This window comes from Lynx canadensis, chromosome A3, assembly GCF_007474595.2.
Source record: "Lynx canadensis isolate LIC74 chromosome A3, mLynCan4.pri.v2, whole genome shotgun sequence".
In the NCBI taxonomy this organism is placed as follows: Eukaryota; Metazoa; Chordata; class Mammalia; order Carnivora; family Felidae; genus Lynx; species Lynx canadensis.
In genome coordinates, this window is record NC_044305.1 from 99,377,541 (window position 1) to 99,398,666 (window position 21,126).

General features: G+C 40.5%; 1 protein-coding gene across 1 annotated transcript in view; it reads left to right on the forward strand.

The window, feature by feature from the left end:
* The window catches only part of KCMF1 (potassium channel modulatory factor 1), a 79,090-nt gene that overhangs the window by 54,480 nt on the left and 3,484 nt on the right, over positions 1–21,126 (forward strand). The window contains exons 4-6 of the mRNA XM_030310986.1: positions 14,187–14,288; positions 17,475–17,649; positions 19,742–20,024. Coding sequence (XP_030166846.1) covers positions 14,187–14,288; positions 17,475–17,649; positions 19,742–20,024 — 560 coding nt within the window. The remainder of the gene's footprint in view (positions 1–14,186; positions 14,289–17,474; positions 17,650–19,741; positions 20,025–21,126) is intronic.

The following is a 21,126-nucleotide window of genomic DNA, read 5'->3' on the forward strand; positions in this document are numbered from 1 at the left end:
TACAGCTGTGAGTACTACAGGTTCACTTTTATTCCCATTCACACTGCTTAGTTGGATGCTTAAAGTTGCTTATAGGGTGTATAGTTCAACCATTTGGTAAATTGACATTATGTAGTCCCAAAGCCAAATTTTCGTATCTAACAGCTCAGAACTGCTCTCATCTGGAGCCTCAGAACACTGTTGACACATTTTACTACTGTTCTTAATTTGTTGTTCTTATTTTGTAAAGGTGACTTTGCTTCCTTTTGGTTCAGTCCCAGATACCAGTATGAGGAATGTGGACTTGATCGCATCTCATCCTCGTTGTTGTGGGAAATTTGGAATAATTTCTTTTTGACTTAATTTCTGTTACTGGATACAACAGAGAGGGGTTTCTCTTACTGAACCAGGCATTCTTAAAATCTTTACTAGCCAGTAGGCCCTGGGATAGTACTTCATCACTCCACTGGGGCAGGACAGCTACTCAGTTTTCCACACCCCAAATTGGAGAATCCAGGAGAAAGTTAAGTCCTTCCATGAGCGAAAAGCTAGTCTTTTGAAATAAGAATGAGTAGTTCTGCCTCAGCAGCTTTGCCTTGATTTTTTTTTTCCTGTAAGTAAATACTCATAATTTGTTTACACTCCTCTACACCTGATTCACAGTTTGAAAATTAAATATTTACCATCTACAAATGGTTTAGTGGTCTGTCTCTTATAAGGCATGTTCAGTATGTGCCTTTGTTAAGTTCCCAAGCTTTTGGTACATAGTTCAAGACAGTGGCCATACTGTTTTTAAATTGGTTTTTGTGGAGTATTTTAAGGCTTGCTCCCTCCTCATCAGCCCTTAGTCTGCATGAACACCACATCTGTTTCCACCCAGGCGTTTCAAAGTGAAAAATGGCAAGCAAACAAGAATCTTTGATATGAAGGTACAGGGTTTTTTCTTCCTCAAATCTTGTGAGTCCTGTCCTCTTCAGTCCAGGGCTGGCACCACATATGGCTTACTGACTAGTGTCCGTTCTGAAGGATTGGTGCCTATGCCACCAGTTATTAAGTATTTTGAGTGCCTCTCTGCATGCGTGTGAAGCATTTATAAATGTCCAGGTGATGTTACTAGGTGTCCCTCTCACCCCACCGCCCTCCCCAGTGTTTTGCCAAGGTCATGGTTAGTCAAACGTGGAAAACTTCCGGAGTTCAAGAGTGACTCGTGTTATTTTGGTGGGGGACTCATATGTACCCCATTTTCTATTCCTATCTACAATTTTCTTTCCTTTTTTTTTTTCTTTTTTTTCTTCTTTGTTTTTTTGTTTTTAGAGAGAGAGAAGACACAAGTGAATGAGGGGCAGAGAGAGAGAGAATCACAGGAGTGGGAAAGAATCACAGGAGAATCACAGGCAGAGACAGAGAGAGAGAGAAGCGAGGCTTACCTCAAGTGGGGCTTGAACTCACAAACTGTAAAATCATGACCTGAGCTGAAGTCAGATGCTTTAACAACTGAGCCACCATGGTGCCCCACCTACGTTTTTCTTTCTAAATGCTTAATGTGCTGTCTTGCTTTGCTCCTGTGTTTCTTCCATGTGTCGGCTAGGCCACCAGTTTGTAACTTCATGGGACTTAAGGATCTCACTCCTCTAACCAGCATCCATTTGGAACATTTAGGGGTAAAAGAATGTCACTGTAGGTTATTGTCACCACTAGTAAGCATTTACTGATACCTGACATAGCTGGTAAGAAAGTCTACTGAAGGTTAATGTTTAAAACAATTTTGTAGGGGCGCCAGGGTGGCTCAGTCAGTTAAGTGTGTGACTTTGGCTCAGGTTAGGATCTCATAGTTCATGAGTTTAAGCCCCGCATCGGGCTCTGCACTGCGGAGGCTGCTTGGGATTCTCTCTCTCCCCTCTCTCTCCCCTGCCCCCACTCTCTCTCTGTCTTTCTCAAAATAAATAAATAAACATTTTTAAAAAAGAAAAAAATACAACAACTTTGTAGACAACTTTATAACCTTGTCTATATGTCTCTGTTTTCTTTTTCAAATAGGGACTCTAAAGGCCCCATATAAGATTTGCCCCCCTTCTTAAGATTAATTTGGGATTACTCAAGAGACTTTGATTTTGAGGGTATGGAGGACCCTTCAAAACCAGATACTATGAAAAACAACATCTGACATAGAATGAGTGAGGGTGATTGATTACTAGTTAAAAATTTAAGAAGTGGATTGGGCATAGCCTCAGGAGTCTGTTTGTTTGTTTTTTTCTAAGCTTTTATTTGTTTATTTTGAGAGAGAGCAGGCGAGCAAGCACGAGCAGGGTAGGAGCAGAGAGAGAATCCCTCACTGTCAGCAGAGAGCCCGATGCAGGGCTTGAACCCACAAACCATGAGATCCTGACCTGAACTGAAACCAAGCGTTGGATGCTTAACCAACTGAGCCACCCAGGCAGCCCTCAGGAGTCTCTGTGTAAACACTAAACATGGTAAACAATGTGATCTTGAGATTAAGCACAAGTTCTTAAAATCCTGCATAGTTACCACGAGATTTGGTAGATTGGGTAGATTGGGTAATGGAAAGAATTAAGAGGGGAAGTGTAGTACAGTATGTAATTTTAAAATCCATCAATCTAGTAGCAGAAGTGAGCAGTAGTGGTCAAATGGGATTGCAGATACGAAGGGTTATTGAGGAAGTGTGAGGATGGTGGAAGAAACATGGTAGGTAGAAAAACTTTTCTTCAAACATAAAAGAAGTGACTCCTGAATTTTTTCTTAAATGCTATATGTATTTGAGCTTGCACTGTAGCTAGTTTGAAAGCCGTCAGAGATTTTGTTTTTAGATGAAATGTTCTGCTACATTTCATTAATGACATGTAGTTAGCTTGCTCTCAGTTGTTAAAGTAAATCTCTTGTAATTTATCTGAAGAATATTATTATGCTTAAAAGATAAAAGCACTTTTTGGCTTACCAACATTTTCTTCCCTCTTCCAGAAATGTATGTATTAATGTATTATTCTGTTCATAATAACAGCAGTCGTCTGATAGGTCATTGCTGGGAACTTCTTGCTTTCTATTTTTCATTTGATTTACTCATTTTTATTACTTTCCAGAAAAGGGGTTAGGGTAGTGTCCAGCTTTTAGGTGCTCTTCATTTATGTTACTGATAACGTTACCCCCACCCCTTTTTAATGTTTATATATTTTTGAGAGACAGAGTGCAAGCGAGGGAGGGGCAGAGAGAGAGGGAGACACCGAATCCGAAGCAGGCTCCAGGCTCCGAGCTGTCAGCACAGAGCCCAACACAAGGTTTGAACCCACGAACTGTGAGATCATGACCTGAGCCGAAGTCAGACAGACGCTCAACTGACTGAGCCACCCAAGCATCCCTCCAACCCCCCCCCCCGTCTTTTTAAAGTTTATTTATGGGGCCCCTGGGTGGCTCAGTCGGTTGGGTGTCTGACTTCGGCTCAGGTCGTGATCTCGCCATTCGTGAGTTCGAGCCCCGTGTCGGTCTCTGTGCTGACAGCTCAGAGCCTGGATCCTGCTCGGGATTCTGTGTCTCCTTCTCTCTCTGCCGCTTCCCCGCTTGTGCTCTGTCTCTCAAAAGTAAATGTTAAATGTTAAAAGTAAATGTTAAAAAAAAAGTTTTAGGGGCGCCTGGATGGCTCAGTCAGTTAAGCGTCTGACTTCAGCCTGGGTCATGATCTCGCAGTCTGTGAGTTCGAGCCCCGCGTCGGGCTCTGTGCTGACAGCTCAGAGCCTGGAGCCTGCTTCTGATTCTGTGTCTCCCCCTCTTTCTGCCCCTCCCCTACTCATGCTCTGTCTCAGAAATAAATAAACATTAAAAAAAAAAATTAAAAAATAAATAAATAAAAAATAAAAAAAGTTTAAAAAAAATTAAAAAAAATAAAGTTTATTTATTTATTTTAAGAGAGAGAGCGAGCAGGGGAGGGACAGAGAGACAGGAAGAATCCCAAGCAGGCTCTGCACTGTCAGCATGGAGCCCTATGAGGGGCTTAAACTAACCAACCTGTGAGATCATGACCTGGGCCCATCAAGAGTCAGATGCTTCATCAACTGAGCCACCCACACGTGCCCCCATTTCCTCCCCTTTTTAATGAAGACTTAGGTGTGTTCTTAACAAAAGGAGTTTAGTTTTGAAATAGTATGGTTGTACTGTGTTTTATTTATAAGAACTAAAAATCACGGAGAAAGAATGATTTTGGAAATTTCCCATAGTCTGACTTTAGACAATTTTATTTTGAGTAATAATTCTTGGGGCACCTGGCTGGCTCAGTCAGAAGAGCATGAGACTCTTGGTCTCAGGGTTGTGAGTTTGAGCCCCACGTTGGGTGTAGAAATTACATGCATACATACATACATACACTTTAAAAACTAATGACAACAGTTCTTACGGAGAAAAACGATGGCATAAAAGGACCTTTGAATTTTTTTTCATGATTCAGAATAATCGGTTTTAGCTGGTAACTGACTTAATATTTAAACAGTTGTTTGAATGTCATAGAGCACAGAATAGTTTATCTATTGGCAATTTGTACTAAACAATTTGTGGCATTTGTACTAAACAATTAGATGCATTTGATCTCTAAATTAAGCAAGCAAGAAAGTATTAGATCAAATATTCCAGCCAAATTAACATGATAGATATGATTTATTCATGAAGGCGATGAGAAGTGACATCTGTTTTAAACTGTCTATAGGACTTTTAAATCCTGATCATCAATCTATCTGTATTTCATTGAGAGACTGTTTTAATATGTCGATATGTAGAGCTAACTTCCGCACTTATTTCCTTATTAGGGGCAACAGTGGAGTGAACCACAGTTTGTACATATCTTTTAATCTAATTTTATACACTTTCTTAAACATTGTAACTACCTTCTTACCCTTTTAATCAGATAATCAGGAAAGGTAAGCATTTAAAAGCCAAACTCACATTGAAAGAAAAAAATACGTTTTGACTCTTACTGCTTGCATTCTTTATCAGAGAATGCAGTTGGATGCTATCTGCTTTTCTATGAACTCACAAGGGTATTTTATCTAATAATGCTGTAGAAATAAATACATAGGATTTGAAAAATACAGTTGCTGCAGGGAAACCATATTGCCACTGCTCAGCTGCATTTAGCTGGAGAGATTGTAGAAGGTTAGGATTTGGTACTTTTACAATTTGTGCTTTTCATTACTTTTGACTCCAAACACTTTCTATTTTATAAATCAGTTTTTCCTGTCTTTAGTGTTTGGCTGTCTTTGCATATTTTTAAATAATAGTTACTTTGAACACATTTACTTGTTTAAAATCAGATCGTGGTACTTTTTTTTTTTTTAACATTTATTTTTGAGAGAAAGACAGAGTGCAAGCAGGGGAGGGGCAGAGAGAGAGGGAGACACAGAATCTGAAGCAGGCTCCAGGCTCTGAGCTGTCCACACAGACATGGGGCTCGAATCCACGAACTGTGGGATCATGACCTGAGCCAAAATTGGACATTTGAACGACTGAACCACCCAGGCACCCCAAGATCATAGTACTTTTGATTTTAAGAGTGATATAGCTATTAGTACCCCGGCAGATTTTTTGGAGTTGTGAGCAGGGAAGGAAATGATAGGAGATATTTTGGGGATTCCAGATTTGTTCTGGGATAATCCTATATACATGTGTCATGACATTTTTAAAATCTATTTCTGTAAGAAATAAGTTCCTTAAATGCCTGCTATTTGAGAGTATGTTGTTCTTCCTGGGTAGGGTTTTCATTGCTTTCTACTTTCTTCTATGTTGAAGTTGAATTAAAATCCTGTAAGGGAAGGAAAACAGGCAGTTTTCTGAATGGGAAGGGGAGCACTGGGTAAAATAGCGGGTGTTACACACATTCATTTTGAATTTTTTTTTTCTTTAGCCACTAGTCTGGTTTCTTCTTTGTCCTATAAAAAACTGGTTTGTCTAGTTCAGTGTCCAGACAGCTAATTTTAAGTCAAAGAAATGTTCTGCAGGGTTTGTAGAAAGATTTGTAGGAAGGATGGTGTAAAGATGGGAGCTCTTCGACAACTGTTGGCAAATTACAGGGTGACTCAGAAGTTCTTTAAATGCTTTTCAGTCTTGTCTCTTCTTTTCCGGACCTGCCCTCAGATTAAAAAAAAAAAAAAAAAAAAAAAAAAAACTGGTAAAATTATTTGAAGATGCCAGTCTTGATGTTCATAGCTGAGGTCATCTTTTTCTAGGAAGCTCTGGCAAACTCAGTCTTACTTGACAAACTGGTTATGCCCTTGAGAAGGGGAACATGCAGAAAGCTTCAGTCCTCAGCAGACTCTAACTTAAACTCACTGTAAACCACACAGACCCACTAACTAAGGTAGAGTTTATTTCTGATTCTTCACTAAAATTGCTTCTTGCTCTCAGGCACTGCCTCCCTGCCCCTGTCTCCCTGCATCTTTCAGGCTCTTCTTGATACCACTAAGAGGTAAGAGGTTCCCATGTCCTTTCTCAAAGTCTACAGGTAATAAATATAGCTTGCACCGGGTTAGATTAAGAAAGTGGAGCTGACATTGGGGTTTTTCTTCTAGGTGAGCATGGGTGCTCATATCTAGAGTGAATTGTGGGCAGGATAAAGAAAAAAGACAGTTCTGAATCCTTTGGAGTTATTTTTTTACTGTTGCTAAATTATTTTTTTTTATGTTTTTAAAATGTTTTATTTTTATTTTTGAGAGAGAGAGCACGAGCCGGGAGGGGCAGAGAGAGAGAGGGAGAGACAGAATCTGAAGCAGGCTTCTGGCTCTGAGCTATCAGCACAGAGCCCAACAGCACAAGGCTTGAACCCACGAACTGTGAGATCATGACCTGAGCCGAAGTCAGACACTTAACCGACTGAGCCACCCGGGAGCCCCATCAATGTACACATATAATTTAAATTTCTGCCCAAAAAACGTATTTAAGGAGATGCCTGGCTGACTCAGTCAGTAGAGGGTATGACTCCTGTTCTCGAGGTTGTGGGTTTGAACCCCATGTTGGGTGTAGAGATTACTTAAAATTAAAAAATCAAGGGGTACTTGGGTGGCTCAGTCAGTTAAGCGTTCAGCTTTTTCTTATTTTTAAGATTTAAATTTATGTATTTATTTTGAGAGAGAGAGCACGCATGGAGCAGGGAGGTGGTGGCAGAGAAAGAATCCCATGCAGACTCCACACTCAGTGCAGAGCCCGATGCGGGCTCAATCCCACATACCTGACATCATGACTGAGCCAAAAGCATCACTTAACCAGCTGAGCCACCCAGGTGCCCCAAGCATCCAATTCTTGATCTCAACTCAGATCTTGATCACAGGGTCAGTTCAAGCCCCACCTTGGGCTCCGTGCTGGGCATGAAGCCCTACTTAAGAAAAAAAAAATCTTTAAGTAAGTAAGTAAAATAACATTTAAAACCAAAACTTAGTTATTTAGGACTTTTAAATCATGTATAAAAATGTAAGGAAGGGGCTTCTGGGTGGCTCAGTTGGTTGAGTGTCCAACTTTGGCTCAGATCATGATTTCACAGCTTGTGAGTTCGAGCCCTGTGGCGGGCTCTGTGCTGACAGCTCAGAGCCTGGAGCCTGCTTCAGATTCTGTGTCTCCCTCTCTTTCTGCCCCTCCCTCCCTCTTTGTCTCTCCCCCCCCCCCCCCCCCCGTCTCTCTCTCAAAAATAAATAAACATTTTTTTACATGAAAAAATTGAAAAAAATGTAAGGAAAATTAAAACTTTTGTATATAGCAAACACTCCTAAAATTCTAAATGCTACTCTTTAGAAGCATGTGACACTTCCAACCTAAGTATTAAAATGGGGAGAATGGAACTGAGGAGAAAAATAAATTCAATATGAAGTAACTCCTACTTCATTATAAGTTAATTTCAGTGTTGCGCTGTAACAATAGAAAATTAGATTGTAATCCAGTTGAATGGTGTGCTCACTCAAATCTTGAAAGGACCTATGTCTATATTGGCAAACTGGATGGTTAAGGTGCAAGTGGCTACAACTTAGATAGTTCTAGGCCCAAAAGATTTTCCAGCAGTGCTTTATGTATCTCTTCAAAGCAAAACTCCAGCATTCAGTCTTATATTTATTATAGCTACAGATTTTATAAGATGAACCACTTTTAATTGGGTAGGAGATCAAAAACCTGACATCACCAGTAAACCTCAGCAACAGTTAGCTTGGTAGATTATCAACTTTATGTTTGTTTAACTCTAAGGATTCAAATGCATGTGAAGGCTTTTTTATGTGTCTTGGCTTTAAATTCTAATAGCTCTTTTTGGATCATCACTTTTCAGTAAAAGAAATTCTGTTAAAAACATCCCATTATATTGCAAGTGATCAGAAAATTTTGCCTAACAGAACAAGCGTGGGGTATATCTAGAGGTGAGTTTAAGAGCTCTTCGAAAGAAGAGACATGAATTGTAATCTGGTTTGAATAAATAATGAAAAATACATCCCAATTTATAAGAAGAGATGAAACTAAAAAAAAAAAAAAAATGGAATTTGTATGAACTTGAATGGTGGCAGGATCACCATGTTCACTGTCTTCATTTCTTAATATTTTTATAACCCAGGATATTAAGTGAACACTGATTTGGTCCTCAGTAAATACTTAATGAATTAGTTAATCCATAGTAACAAAATTATACAATATAACAAATTTGACGGTGAGAACTTTCATTAACTTTCATTAAGTAGCCCACCTGGACTTCTTGGCATAGATCCTTTAACTAGAAAACGGACACAGTTGTAAACAGTAGTCAAGAGAAACCGTGTTTATTGCAGTCCCAGAAGGTGCCCCGTATCTGAAACAGTGCTCACAAGGCTTTGTTACATGTTTTCATTTAAATTTATATAACCTACACATATGAGAAGAAAGGAAGAAGAAAACACCAACTTAAAAAGAAGCTGTTTTTGTAAATGTCCTTTGGACACCTAGTTTGAAACTCAGAGCACAATAAATAAGTACGAGGTTGGCAGAACACATCATGTGGTGAATTTTGATTTCGAAGCTAGCTTAGGAAAAGCCTATGTAATCTTGTATTAGAAAGTTAGTAGAGGGGCGCCTGGGTGGCTCAGTCAGTTAAGTGTCTGACTCTGGATTTCAGCTCAGGTCATAATCTCACAGTTCGTGGGATTGGGGCCCACGTAGGAGTCTGCACTGTCAGCACAGAGCCTGATTGGGATTCTCTCTCTTCCTCTCTCTGCCCCTCTCCCACTCACACTCTCTCTTTCTCTCAAAATAAATAAACATTAAAAAAAAAAAAAAAAGAACTTTCTCTCCTCCCCATTTATTAAAAAAAGAAAGAAAGAAAGTTGGTATAATATTAACAAAGGAAAATTATTTGACTTGGAATTGTGTTTTTATCTTTCTTGTGCTTATGATGTGGGGGGTGCACAAACTCACCGAACACAAGTAAATAAGCAGCTTTTCTGAAGGCAGTAGAGCTGTGGCAGTTATTCTTCACTGCATTGTAATTTTGCTGCAGAACCTGTAACTCCTCAGATACAAGAGTAATACCTTTAATCTTCTTAACCGTGATTCACTTCATAACTTGACCCACAGCTGTAGTAGAGAAAAGGAACAAGGAGAAGGAATGTTCATGTAATGACTGGACAGAAAGCAAAGTAACAGGAAGGTGGGGGGCTGCAGAAGGGCTTTATGTGAGAAAATGTGTGGGTGCCTGAGAGAAATTGAGTCGTTAGTTATAAATAGGAAGAGGGTGAGGGGAACACAACATTCACTTTACCTTCCCTTCTTTGCCCTCAGAGGATAATGTCAGAATATTCTCTGTTCTAGATCATTCCTGGGTCAATTATTAAGGACAAGTTGGAAAGGGAGATTTTAGTGGCCTTTCTCTAGATAAATGTTCGTGACTTCTGAACGTATCTCCCCAAGTATTAACCAAGAACATTACGTTTAGTATGTAAAGTGTGAAGTGCTTTCTGAGGCCTCTGAATTCTTGGAGTAAGGCAGTGGCTCTCAGCATAACAACTGTAAAACATGTGGCCTCAACCCACACAGACTTTGTGGCCCATCTGAAGAGCAAACTAGCTTATTTGACACAATTGGAGAATAACACAGGAAGGAGTCAGAGGGCTTTGGGACTTCATGTAGGCCTTGAAAAAATGGGTATGATTTCAAAAAGTGGACAGAATGGGAAGGTAAAGGCATTATTCAGAGGGAAGAGACAACATGAACTAAGATGTGGTATTGAGAAAGAAACATAGTAGGTAGAAGGGATGGTAAGGTATTGATTGTTGTGGGAAATAATGGGAAATAAAATGGAATCAGGTGAGTACGGCCAGATACTAGAGAACCATTAAAACGAGAACATTTGTCCACTTGGTCTGGTGGATAATAAAGAGGTTTGACATTTGTACAGAGGAATAATGTTACTTTCTCCACCATCATGCCACCCGGGCTTTTACTTGGGAATGGAAGGATGGTAGGATTTGAGTGATTCTGTAGTCCTTTTGTGACCGGATGAACCTAATCATAATGATTATGTGGATGAAAATGAATCTTTTTTAAAAAGGGTCCAAAAAATGAACTACCAAGAAGCTGTGCTGCCATAATGATCATCGTTGCCAGACAAACGATGCATCAAACATTTGGTGTGTTACTAGAAAGTAACAATAGAAGATGATATAGGGAAATCACAGCTTTTGAACAGTTACTCAAAAGGAACATATTTCTCAGAGATCTAAAATTAATCAGATAAATGAAATAAATGAGTTTATCAAGTTTCAGAAACCTAGTCAAGAAATACCAATTGTCAAACCAGTTATTTCACTTAAAGTGTTTGCTGCTACAGGGCGCCTGGGTGGCTCAGTCAGTTAAGCATCTGACTCTTGATCTCAGCTCAGGTCATGATCTCACAATTCGTGGGGTTGAGCCCCAGGTCGGGCTCTGCACTGATGAGCCTGCTTGGGATTCTCTCTCCCTCCCTCTCAACAACCCCCCCGCTCATTCTCTGTGTTTCTCTCTCAGTAAATAAATAAACTTTAAAAAAAAGTGTTTGCTGTTAACAAGAAGCTTAGTGTCCCAGAATCTGAGTTCAAGGGCAGTTTCAAGTGGTCTGAGAGGATGATGCTCCAAAGTGGGTCAGCCTCATAGTAAAGAACCAGCCTAGCTCTCAGCATCTGCTGAATGATTTTGGTGCAAGACCGATCTCTCTGTAGTGCTGTGGTCTAGTAGCTTCAGTTCAAGCCAGGTTATATACTGGATCAGATAGACAGTTTTTTAAAATGCATTTTCTGGAACAGTGAACAAAATGGCCAAGAAACTTGTAATGAAGCCTATCCAAAAAAAAAAAAAATGGAGAAGAGCTCACTACATCATGAGAACTTAACCCCTCTGTGGTTGTTTTTGTGTCTCCCTCTCTCTGCACCTCCCCCACTTGTGCTCTGTCTCTCTCACTAAAAAAAAAAAAAAAAAGAAAGAAAGAAAGAATTTGAGCCAGGGGATAGTAAATACAACATTTCATGTTTCATTCCTCAGGATATTTATTATTTTTAAATACCGTTGTATATTTAAGCTGTATTTACCAAACTTACCTAATTATAAGATAATTGAGACCCTTGTAAAAAATGTAGATTTTCAAATCTCCTAGAATCAGTTTCCAGGCAGGGGCCTAGAGAACTGTGTTTTTACCAAATATTCTGGATGAATTATATCCTCAGCCAATTTCAGGAAACACTGACTTATGCCAGTTCAATATGCCTGAACGCTGGCAAGTTGTCATTGCGTTAAGATAATGTGTTACATGGAATTTGCTTGTTCAAGTAATAGATGTTACTATATCATGTGGCAGTCGAAGCATGATAAATATTAATGTTGACAGACTCGTAAGTTTAGGGTTAACAGCGTATCTTTTGTGTGGAATTTTTCTGTCCTCTGCAAGATACTGGGTGTGTGGAAGTAAAGACACACTCAAAACTAAGCACTAGTCTACATCCCCATCTCGAAGGTGCTTTTCTAGGGTATAGGAGGCTGTCGGTCCTGTTAGGGCATTCTTAGTACATTTGATATCTGTACTTTCCCATTTTGTCTTCCTTCCGGGAATGCATATTCTCAAGGATACTTCTCTCATCTAAGAACATTTGCGTGTGTCCTCAAAGTACTGAAACTTCTACAGTTATCTTTTGTGCAGTTCGAGTTGTGCATAGACCTTAGCCAAAGGCCAGTCTAAAGCAAATATCTTAGAAGGAAGGTGCCTTTTCCTCTTACTGGTTATTTTTTCTTTGGATAAAAATCTTAACACTTGTAATCTTGTCGCATTGTAATAAAGCTCTGCATTGTCCAGCACCTGTTAAATTGTTGCAAAATTGAGGGACTCAAAAATATCTAAGCTGGCTTGTTTGTTTGATTTGTTAAACTGGAGGTTGTTTCTGCTTCTCCAAACCTGTTGGTCTTTTTGTTTTAAGCAAGTCTGGTCACGGTTCCCAAACAACAACCAAATCACACTGTCCTGCATTTCACAAAACCGTTGACAATCTAGCTAGGCAAGACAGAAACACACAAAAAGTAAAATAAGTACAGCGGACACTGCCTGGCAGTATCATAGTACAGGAATGACACAGACAGTAGAACCTAAATTCTTGGGAAAGAGAGTTGATTATCTGTAAATTTATGAACAGATACAATTGCTCTTCTCTCTGACAGAGGAAAAAATGTCTGAACACCTCTGTGGCATCTTCTAAGAAAGGCATGCACATGTTTATCCAGTGCTTTCTTCATTTCTTTGCAGGCACGTTCCTATGTGACCTCCCTTCTTCTTTTGCACACTGTCCTGTTTAAGTGTTATTTCTCATGAGCATCTTTAGGGTTTCTTAAGGATATTTCTCAGACTCCTGAAGCAGATATAATCAGAACAGCTGAATGGGCATAAGAGGAACTGGAATCAAATCAGAGTCAGACTTTCAGGGGACTTGTGCTTTCTAGTCCTGAGAAGATGGTGATTTGCGTTGGCATAGGCTCTGGGAATCAGATAGTTTGTTTTCCCGTCTGTTATCCCAGTATTGGCCTTCCAGGTCTCGCCTTGCGCCTGCCTCTTCATCTCTTTTACACCACCACAGGCAGGCAGCAAGGTCAACCGAGTGCCTGAATTTTACTCCAGGTGAAAGAATTCAGAGATACAACACGTGTATTGGCAACATAAATCACATATCCTAGCCTCAGTTCTTTTCTCCCTAGAGAGACACAAGCCTAAAGCTTTGTACACTTCCTGGGGCTCCCTTTGGCTGTGCCCCTTTGCATCAGACCTTTCTGTTTGGTTCTGTTCTTTAGCTCTCAAGGTCTTTACACCTCAAGGCTTGGCTTCCACTCCTAGACCATCATTTACCCATTTGGATTTCTGGAAGAGAAGGGGCCTTTCCTCTCAAAGTTCCTTTCTCTTGATCCTACCCCTCTTCTTCCTGTGTCACCACTCCTCTCTAACCTACCGCTTCAGAAACCACATTTCCAGCCTCTGAAGGCTCCCCTGAGCTCTGCGTGTGCACACACACTTTATTCCTTTCTCCTATCCCTTGCCCTAAGGCGCACAAGAAGTTGGTCTTCTACTCCTTGACCTTAACCTGAACAAGCTTTTGTTCCGCCTCCCATTCCTCTGAAAGATAGAGTTCTAAAAATGGGCTCCCATCCCTATTTTCCCTTGGAAGTCCTATTCATGAATTTATAGAGCATATTTGCACATTACCAGTAATCACTGTCTTAATATATGAGCTTGTATAGTTGTATTTTAATAAGAGCTTTGCTGTTGTATTTGGAGATTGGCCCTCAAATCTAGCTTACTTTGGGGAGGCTTATGTCTCCGTCTTTACCATTCAAGACCAAACTTAGTCAGATGTGAATGTGCACTAATTAAATAGCACATCTTTAAACAAATTTTTTTTTATGGAAAGTGTTTTGTCAGACCATGCAAATGAATCGGCCAGGCTGTTAGAAGGCTTTACCAGAGCTCAAGTTTGAGCTGTTTGTCTAGAACCGTTGTGTCTGACCCTGAGAGGTTATCTGTCGGAGTTGTAAGTAACAGCGTGGATGTGCCGTAGTTCATATTCAGGCCTCCGTTGCTGTTTACTAGTTCAGGATCTCTACTGTGTTGTTGCCTGGTTAAAACTCAGTTATAGTAAAATATTCATCCAACAAGATGTCTGATCAATATCCATCTATTAAATCTGCTTTCTTTACTTTCATTTCAGATTTGTCCAATATGTGCAGCATTACCTGGAGGCGATCCTAATCATGTCACGGATGACTTTGCAGCTCATCTTACACTTGAACACAGAGCCCCTAGAGATTTAATATCCTTTTAAGAGGCAAGAAGGGATAGAGTTGTTTGTAATGTTTGTCATTTTGATTATTTTTAAGGACAATATACCCAAAGAGATAAACTAACTTCCAAATTATTTGAGTTTATTTGACCTTTCCTAAAAGTGACTCGGTGTTGAGATGCAATTTATTTCTCTTGTTACATGCTGTGCCCGTCACATGAACAACACTCACTGAAAGCCGCCTTGCTCGTCATCTTCACTTCGTTTCGGTCAGATTCCCTTAAGACCGTTTGCCCAGGTGATAAGTCTTCAGCAGGGTGTTTTCATACAAAAGAGGAAAACACTAATCCGAATTAAAATCTAGTTGAGTACAAGGAGAATTTATGTGCTTCCCCTCTGTGTCCTCTGTTGCCGTACCCCATTCTAGTGGGGGATGATGAGTAGGAGTGCATGCCGGGGCTCCTCTCCCTTGGGAGCCCCTTTCTCCAGAGACTGCCATTCCCTGCCCAATCTCTGAGTAGGATCGCATCAGTTCACAGCCAGCTCTGAAGTCCTTTCCCGCTTTCCTTTCTGCTTCCCCTTCGCAAATCTGTCTCTCAGCAGTTGCTGGTGATGTTCCCTGTGATCTTCAAGAGATGAACGGCCCACCGGAGTAATTAATTTTGTGCGCTGTGTGCTTCTCGTCTCAAGTTATGGATTGTTTTTCGAAAACTGTCACCTGTTAACTCAGGGGTCCATTTTCATGTAAAGGTTTCAGTATTCATTGCAGTTTGAAGTGGTTCAAGAGCTAATCACGACTTTCCTCTTTGCCAGACTTTATTCTGATTTCTTTGATTGCCTCCCGGCAACCATAATCCAGCCATAGTCCTACTGAGGAAGAAACTGGCTTGACGGTTTTCTTGTCCCCCAGCTCCCATCCCTTGCTCACAGTTCCCAATGTTCTAATTGGCAGCATGGCCCTTCCGAGTTAGGGGAATAAAAGAAAACGAAAGCGAATACAAGGATATGGAGCCAACCTAAGAAATGAGAATGTCAGCCAGACCTGAGCCAGTCAAGGACAGAGGAACAGATGACACCACTTTTCCTCTCTCCTAAGTGCTGAGGACATGAAAGCATAATGAAGAAAGTTGTGATTTTTTTGTTTTTTTCTTGAAGAGAATAAGAAAACCTGAATGGGCCAAGAATACTTAAGTCTTTGAGTCACTTCACATTTTATATGAAAGAATCTTACAACAATACGGAGCAGGGTTATGCTTGATCCCTGTTCTGCACCATCTTCATGGAGAAGCTAGGCAAGTAATTGCAAGCCAGGCTGTTACCCTGAATCCTGAACTTTTTCAGCAAGTTCGGGGTCCTGTAATGAAATTAGTATCCATTCAGTAGAATGTCCCATGTCACCTACATCCATTTTTGTGAGATTTTTATAAGTCCCTGGTTATCAAGAGAACATTAAATTATGCAAAATAAAAATAGGAGAAGGCATATGTTACATTATAGATTCCTAACGAGTATTGCCATTAAGCTCTGGAAAACAAAATGTTGACATTGCAGTTATCCTGGAAATATACTGATTTTTCAGGTACTTCAAGTGATTCTGTGTGGTGACTTTGTCATGAGGGAATAGCTTCTCTCCGAACCTCATAGGCACCAGAATTTTTTTTTTTTTTTTTTTTTGCTGTTTAGATGGAACCTTCCTAAAGTGTACTTTTTACACCTAGATGCTTTTTTAAAAACAAAATATGGTGATCATAACATTACTTCCTGTAAAACCTAAGCCATTATCATGAATACCATGATGAAACAGTACACATTATAATGGCACCTGAGGGCTTCAGTAATCACTCATCCTATCCTTAAATCACTCCAAAATCATCGGCTGAAAACTGGGAAGCCAGCAAAGTTATTCTGCACCAGGGCGCCTGGGTGGCTTAGTCGGTTAGGTGTCCCGACTTTGGATCAGGTCATGATGTCACAATTCATGAGTCTGAGCCCCACATCAGGCTTTCTGCTGTCAGCATAGAGCCCACTTGAGATCCTCTGTCCCCCACTCCCTCTCTGCCTCTCACCTTCTTGCGCTCTCTCTCTGGCTCTCTCAAAAATATTTTCAATAAACGTTTTTTTAAAAAAGTCATTCTGTACCATATAGCTGTTCCGTGTACTGCTTTGAAAGAAAAGTCTCTTTGGCTGTGCTTTACCCATACATTTGCCTGTGTGGAAACACAAGGTTGTCTTCATGAGTTTGGGCGGCTGTTTGCTGTTCAGGACCTTCTTTACTTTGAGTCAGCTGTAGAAGGTGGGTTAGGCTGCTAGCTTTGACTTTTGTTTTGTTTTGTTTTGTTTTTTTTAAGTAATTTCTTCTGACAGCCAGCCAGGCACCCCTCGGAATTTGACCTCTTGATAAATGTGGTGTTACTCTCTCTCTGTCCACTGCTATTAAAAAATTCAAATCTAGTTTTCAGTTTAGCAGCAGCATTAAAAAACAACTTGAAGACAGATTAAAACTAATAACCAAAAGGAGTCTTTTATTCCTGAATTTAAATTATTCATGCAGGGGGCACCTGGCTGGCTCAGTCAGAGAGCATGCAACTCTTGATCTCAGGTTGGTGAGTTCGAGCCCCATGTTGGGTGTAGAGATTACTTAAATAAATAAAACCTAAAAAACTGTAAAAATGTAAATAAAACTGCTCATACCGTTCTTTTCTATTCCAGATGATAATTGAGACTTGATTAGCATAGCTCCCCTCAGATAAAAAAAATTGATGCTTATTAATTTTGGTTACTTCAGTATGAACATATATGAAATTCAGCCCTGAGGTCAGGGTAAGGCGATGCCTTATCTTGGGAGTCTGACCCAATGGTGCCCTTTACCCCACCCGGTTATTGTCGCTGGAGGCTAGGAAGAAATTTGTTCCTATCTGGAAAAACATTTTTCCCTTTGAAAACACACACACACACACACACACACACACACACACACACACACACACTCACACTCACTCACTCATTCACTCACATGTTGCTTTATATTTGAGTGTCTTTTTTTTAGCGTTAATAGCCCTTGTAGATATGGTTGTGATGTTTGCATTCTAAATGAAATGTGCTATCTTTAAATGCTTACAATTTAGGAAATCTGCATGTCTGTCTAACAGGGGCTCGGGTGATTTTTTTTTTTCTTTCTGTGAAATACTTGGGTTCTTTTCTTAACTTTGGAGTTACGATGAATCGAGTGGTGTTCGACATGTACGTAGAATGTTTCACCCTGGCCGGGGACTAGGAGGTCCTCGTGCTCGTAGATCAAACATGCACTTTACTAGCAGTTCTACTGGTGGACTTTCTTCCTCTCAGAGTTCATATTCTCCAAGCAATAGGGAGGCCATGGATCCTATAGCTGGTAAGTTAGTTTCCCATTAATAAAGGAAATGGCCAGGGAGGGGGCCTTCCTTTAAAATGTTTTGGTGGAATTTGTGGTTTTAGTCTCTCATCATGCTCCTACATTCCTTCACAGAACTTCCCCGAATTTTATTAGTATGAAATATTTTAAAAGTGGGCAACATAAAGTAGTTCATATCATTCTGACATTTCTTTAAGCACTTAGAGCAGAAGATACTAAGAAATGGCTCTGGGTTCTATTTGTGGCCTGTATTGAAACCCAAGAAAATGATCAAAGATTTCAGAGTCGGAAGACTTTCAGAGTTCCATGGTTCAACCCCCCAAACACACAGATAATAAAACTAATTGACAAGACTAGAGAATTAAGCTCTTCTCATAGAAGAAAGTAAAGTAGGAGTTTCTCTATTCTTGCCTTGATTTGAGAACTATACTCTTAGGGAACATACTGAAAAGTATGTGTTTCAGTAGCTTGAGAAAATCTTATTTAAAAAACGACAACATTTGAATATGTAGTTCATAGCCAAGTCCTCTGGGCTTAGTACATGACCAACCTGGGAAGCCAGCAGCAGAGCAAAGAGGTTGGAGGTGAAAATACAATGTCAGAAATCACAGTAGCCTGAGACTGTAAGATGCACGAAACACAGACAGGCTAAGGTAAGACTCTGGGAAGCCTGTACAAGTTCTGAAATGTGTGCGCATGGTGAATATGTGCCTGAAAATCGTGATGCACCTTGCAGAACACCCTGGGACGCTGGTAAGTGTGGATCTGTGGTACAAACTAGGAACAGTTTTACTCATAAAATGTTCTGTAAAATGTACAGACCTACAGATATAACCTCTAAATTCCAAATGTGCTTTGGGCATTTGGATGTGCAATAAACCCTGTGAACTGAGTTTTGGGGATTTTAAAAAATACTTCTTCATCCAAAGGGAATATTTACCTACTGTCTTTGTTAGTAGGCTGTAAAAGTTCATTTCTGGAAACAAAATTCAAAAGTGAGAAATTCTTTCCAATTTTTTCTGCCGATGGAAATTAGTTTATTTTAGTTGTAGGCTATATGAAAGAATGGTTGTAAGAACCTGTGGGATAAAACAACAGTGAGCTAGAAAACAGAAACACCCGTTAAAGAATTTTAACGACGAAGAGTATTTGCTAGTAAGGCAGACAATTCCACGTAATTCCATGTAAGCTAGGTGGAACTCTCCCATGTGGGACAAGGTGCTTCCTGCACCCTACTTAGATGAGGACTCAGGGACAAAGGTCCACATTGCTCTTGATGAGTTCAACCTTATCGAAAGAAGAGAGTCTGGATTGTAACAGGCCCCTAACTAGGCTGTACAGTCAGGAGCCAGTCAGCCTTACTGAACATCACCAGTGATAGTCCAGTGGTACTCCAGGACTCTCAAATGACAGTACCAGAAAGTACCAGAGACAAGGCAAAGGTGAGTGGTGCAAGGGTCACAGATAGAAATGATCTGGGCCTCTTGGATGTAATTCGGATCATCATTCAATCATTGAGTAAATGTTTGAGGCCTATGCGCCAGGCACTGTTCTAGGAGCTGGAATAGTATAAATGGTAGACTTGACCCCTCCTTTCATGGAGCTTGTATGGAGAAGGTTTATATTATGATTGGGCCAGCAGATGATCCACTTTAATTTACTACAATATTAAGAGAAAGTATAACTAAATTAGTCCATTAAGCAGCAATCTGTTATGTTCTGCTTAAAAATAATTGTATGTGGGTTAATATTCATGGATTTGCATTCTCCATGCACAACAGCCGCTACCTCCAGGAGGCATTCTAAAAGGTACCGAGGGGCGGCGCCTGGCTGACTCAGTCAGTAGAGCATGCGACTCCTGGTCTTGGGATTGTTAAATTCAAGACCCACGTCGAGTGTAGAGATTACGACCTACAAATAAAATCTTTAATAAAAGGAAAGGTGCTGAGCTCCCAGCTGAACTTTATGTTGCCATGGATACCCACCTGCCTGTTGGCCATCGTTTTTAATGCTCCTCTAAAAGCCCGACCTTCAGCCTTTTGTTTCCCGCAGCATCTAACGAGACATTAACCCCCTTCGTTTCCGTTGGCAGAGCTGCTGTCTCAGCTGTCAGGAGTGAGGCGGTCCGCGGGAGGACAGCTTAACTCTTCGGGCCCTTCCGCTTCGCAGTTGCAGCAGCTGCAGATGCAGCTGCAGCTGGAGCGGCAGCACGCGCAGGCGGCGCGGCAGCAGCTGGAGACCGCCCGCAACGCCACCCGGCGCGCTAACACGAGCGGCGTCACCACCACGATCACGCAGTCCACGGCAGCGACCAACATCGCCAACACGGAAAGCAGTCCGCAGACTGTCCACAATTCCCAGTTTCTTTTAACAAGGTAGCTCGTCTGTCCACACAGCTTTGACAAGCAGTGGTTGGCTGGCGCCACGTGGTCTGAAATGATCTTTTCTCTCTTGTGCCTTGTCCGTGTTCTTAAAGGCTGTGTTTGATCCGACCCTTAAAACTCACGATCTCTCCGCAAAACCGCATATTCAGTATTTCCCCGAGAATATGAAAAATAGTGGTTAACACAGCACTGCTAGTGGTCTCGTTCTGACAGTAAATTATCATCTCGTGAATTTTTCCCCGTGTTGCCCATACAACTGAAACACCATTCTCATTACATTCTGGGGACATATTAGGTATCTTTATTGTCATAATTAACATTGCTTTCCTTTTATTGCCAGTTTCAGTCAGCTGTGAAACATAAAAGGTAGGGGAGAGGATTTCACAACATAGTGGTTTTCTCCTGAGAATTTCTAAAGAAGCAGAATTTAAGTTCTTGAAATTGGCACAAACAAAAGTGACAGTTTTCAAAATTTTTTACCATAGTGCAACAAATACTGTGTGCAGTACATACGTAAATGGTTTTACTGGATGGAATAGAGTTCTTACCTGCTTCTGAAAACTACCATCAGCAACTGGACATCTTTTTCTCCCAAGCCTGTTGGCATTTTATGTGACTTTTAAGAACATAAGGAATTTTAGAAAGAGCAGTGATGAGAAGACTTAGGCTCAACAGGTAATGAACCTGGAATAATCTGGGCCTTTAACAGAGCATAGAGGAATATAAAGTAAAAACTGGGAAGTGAAGGAGAAAAGCAGTGTAATGTATCAGTTACCTCCAAACTGATGCTAGAAGACAATATTAGTTCTCTGTATATTTCATTTATATCATACTTGTAAATGTCTCTGTTGGTACAGTGGCACCTGTGCCTAGTTATAAATAATATGTTTTGGATGCAGAATAAAAAATGATTGCGGACCCCTGTCTAGAGCCCCAGGTTTGCCACTACCTAGTTCGGACCTTTGGCAGATCACTTCTCTATACCTCAGTCTTATCATCAACAGCCTATGAGTTTTGCCTCATGAGAAAGAGAATTATTTTGAGGATGAAATGGAATATTGGTATATGTATGGTCTAGCTCAGTATCTGACAT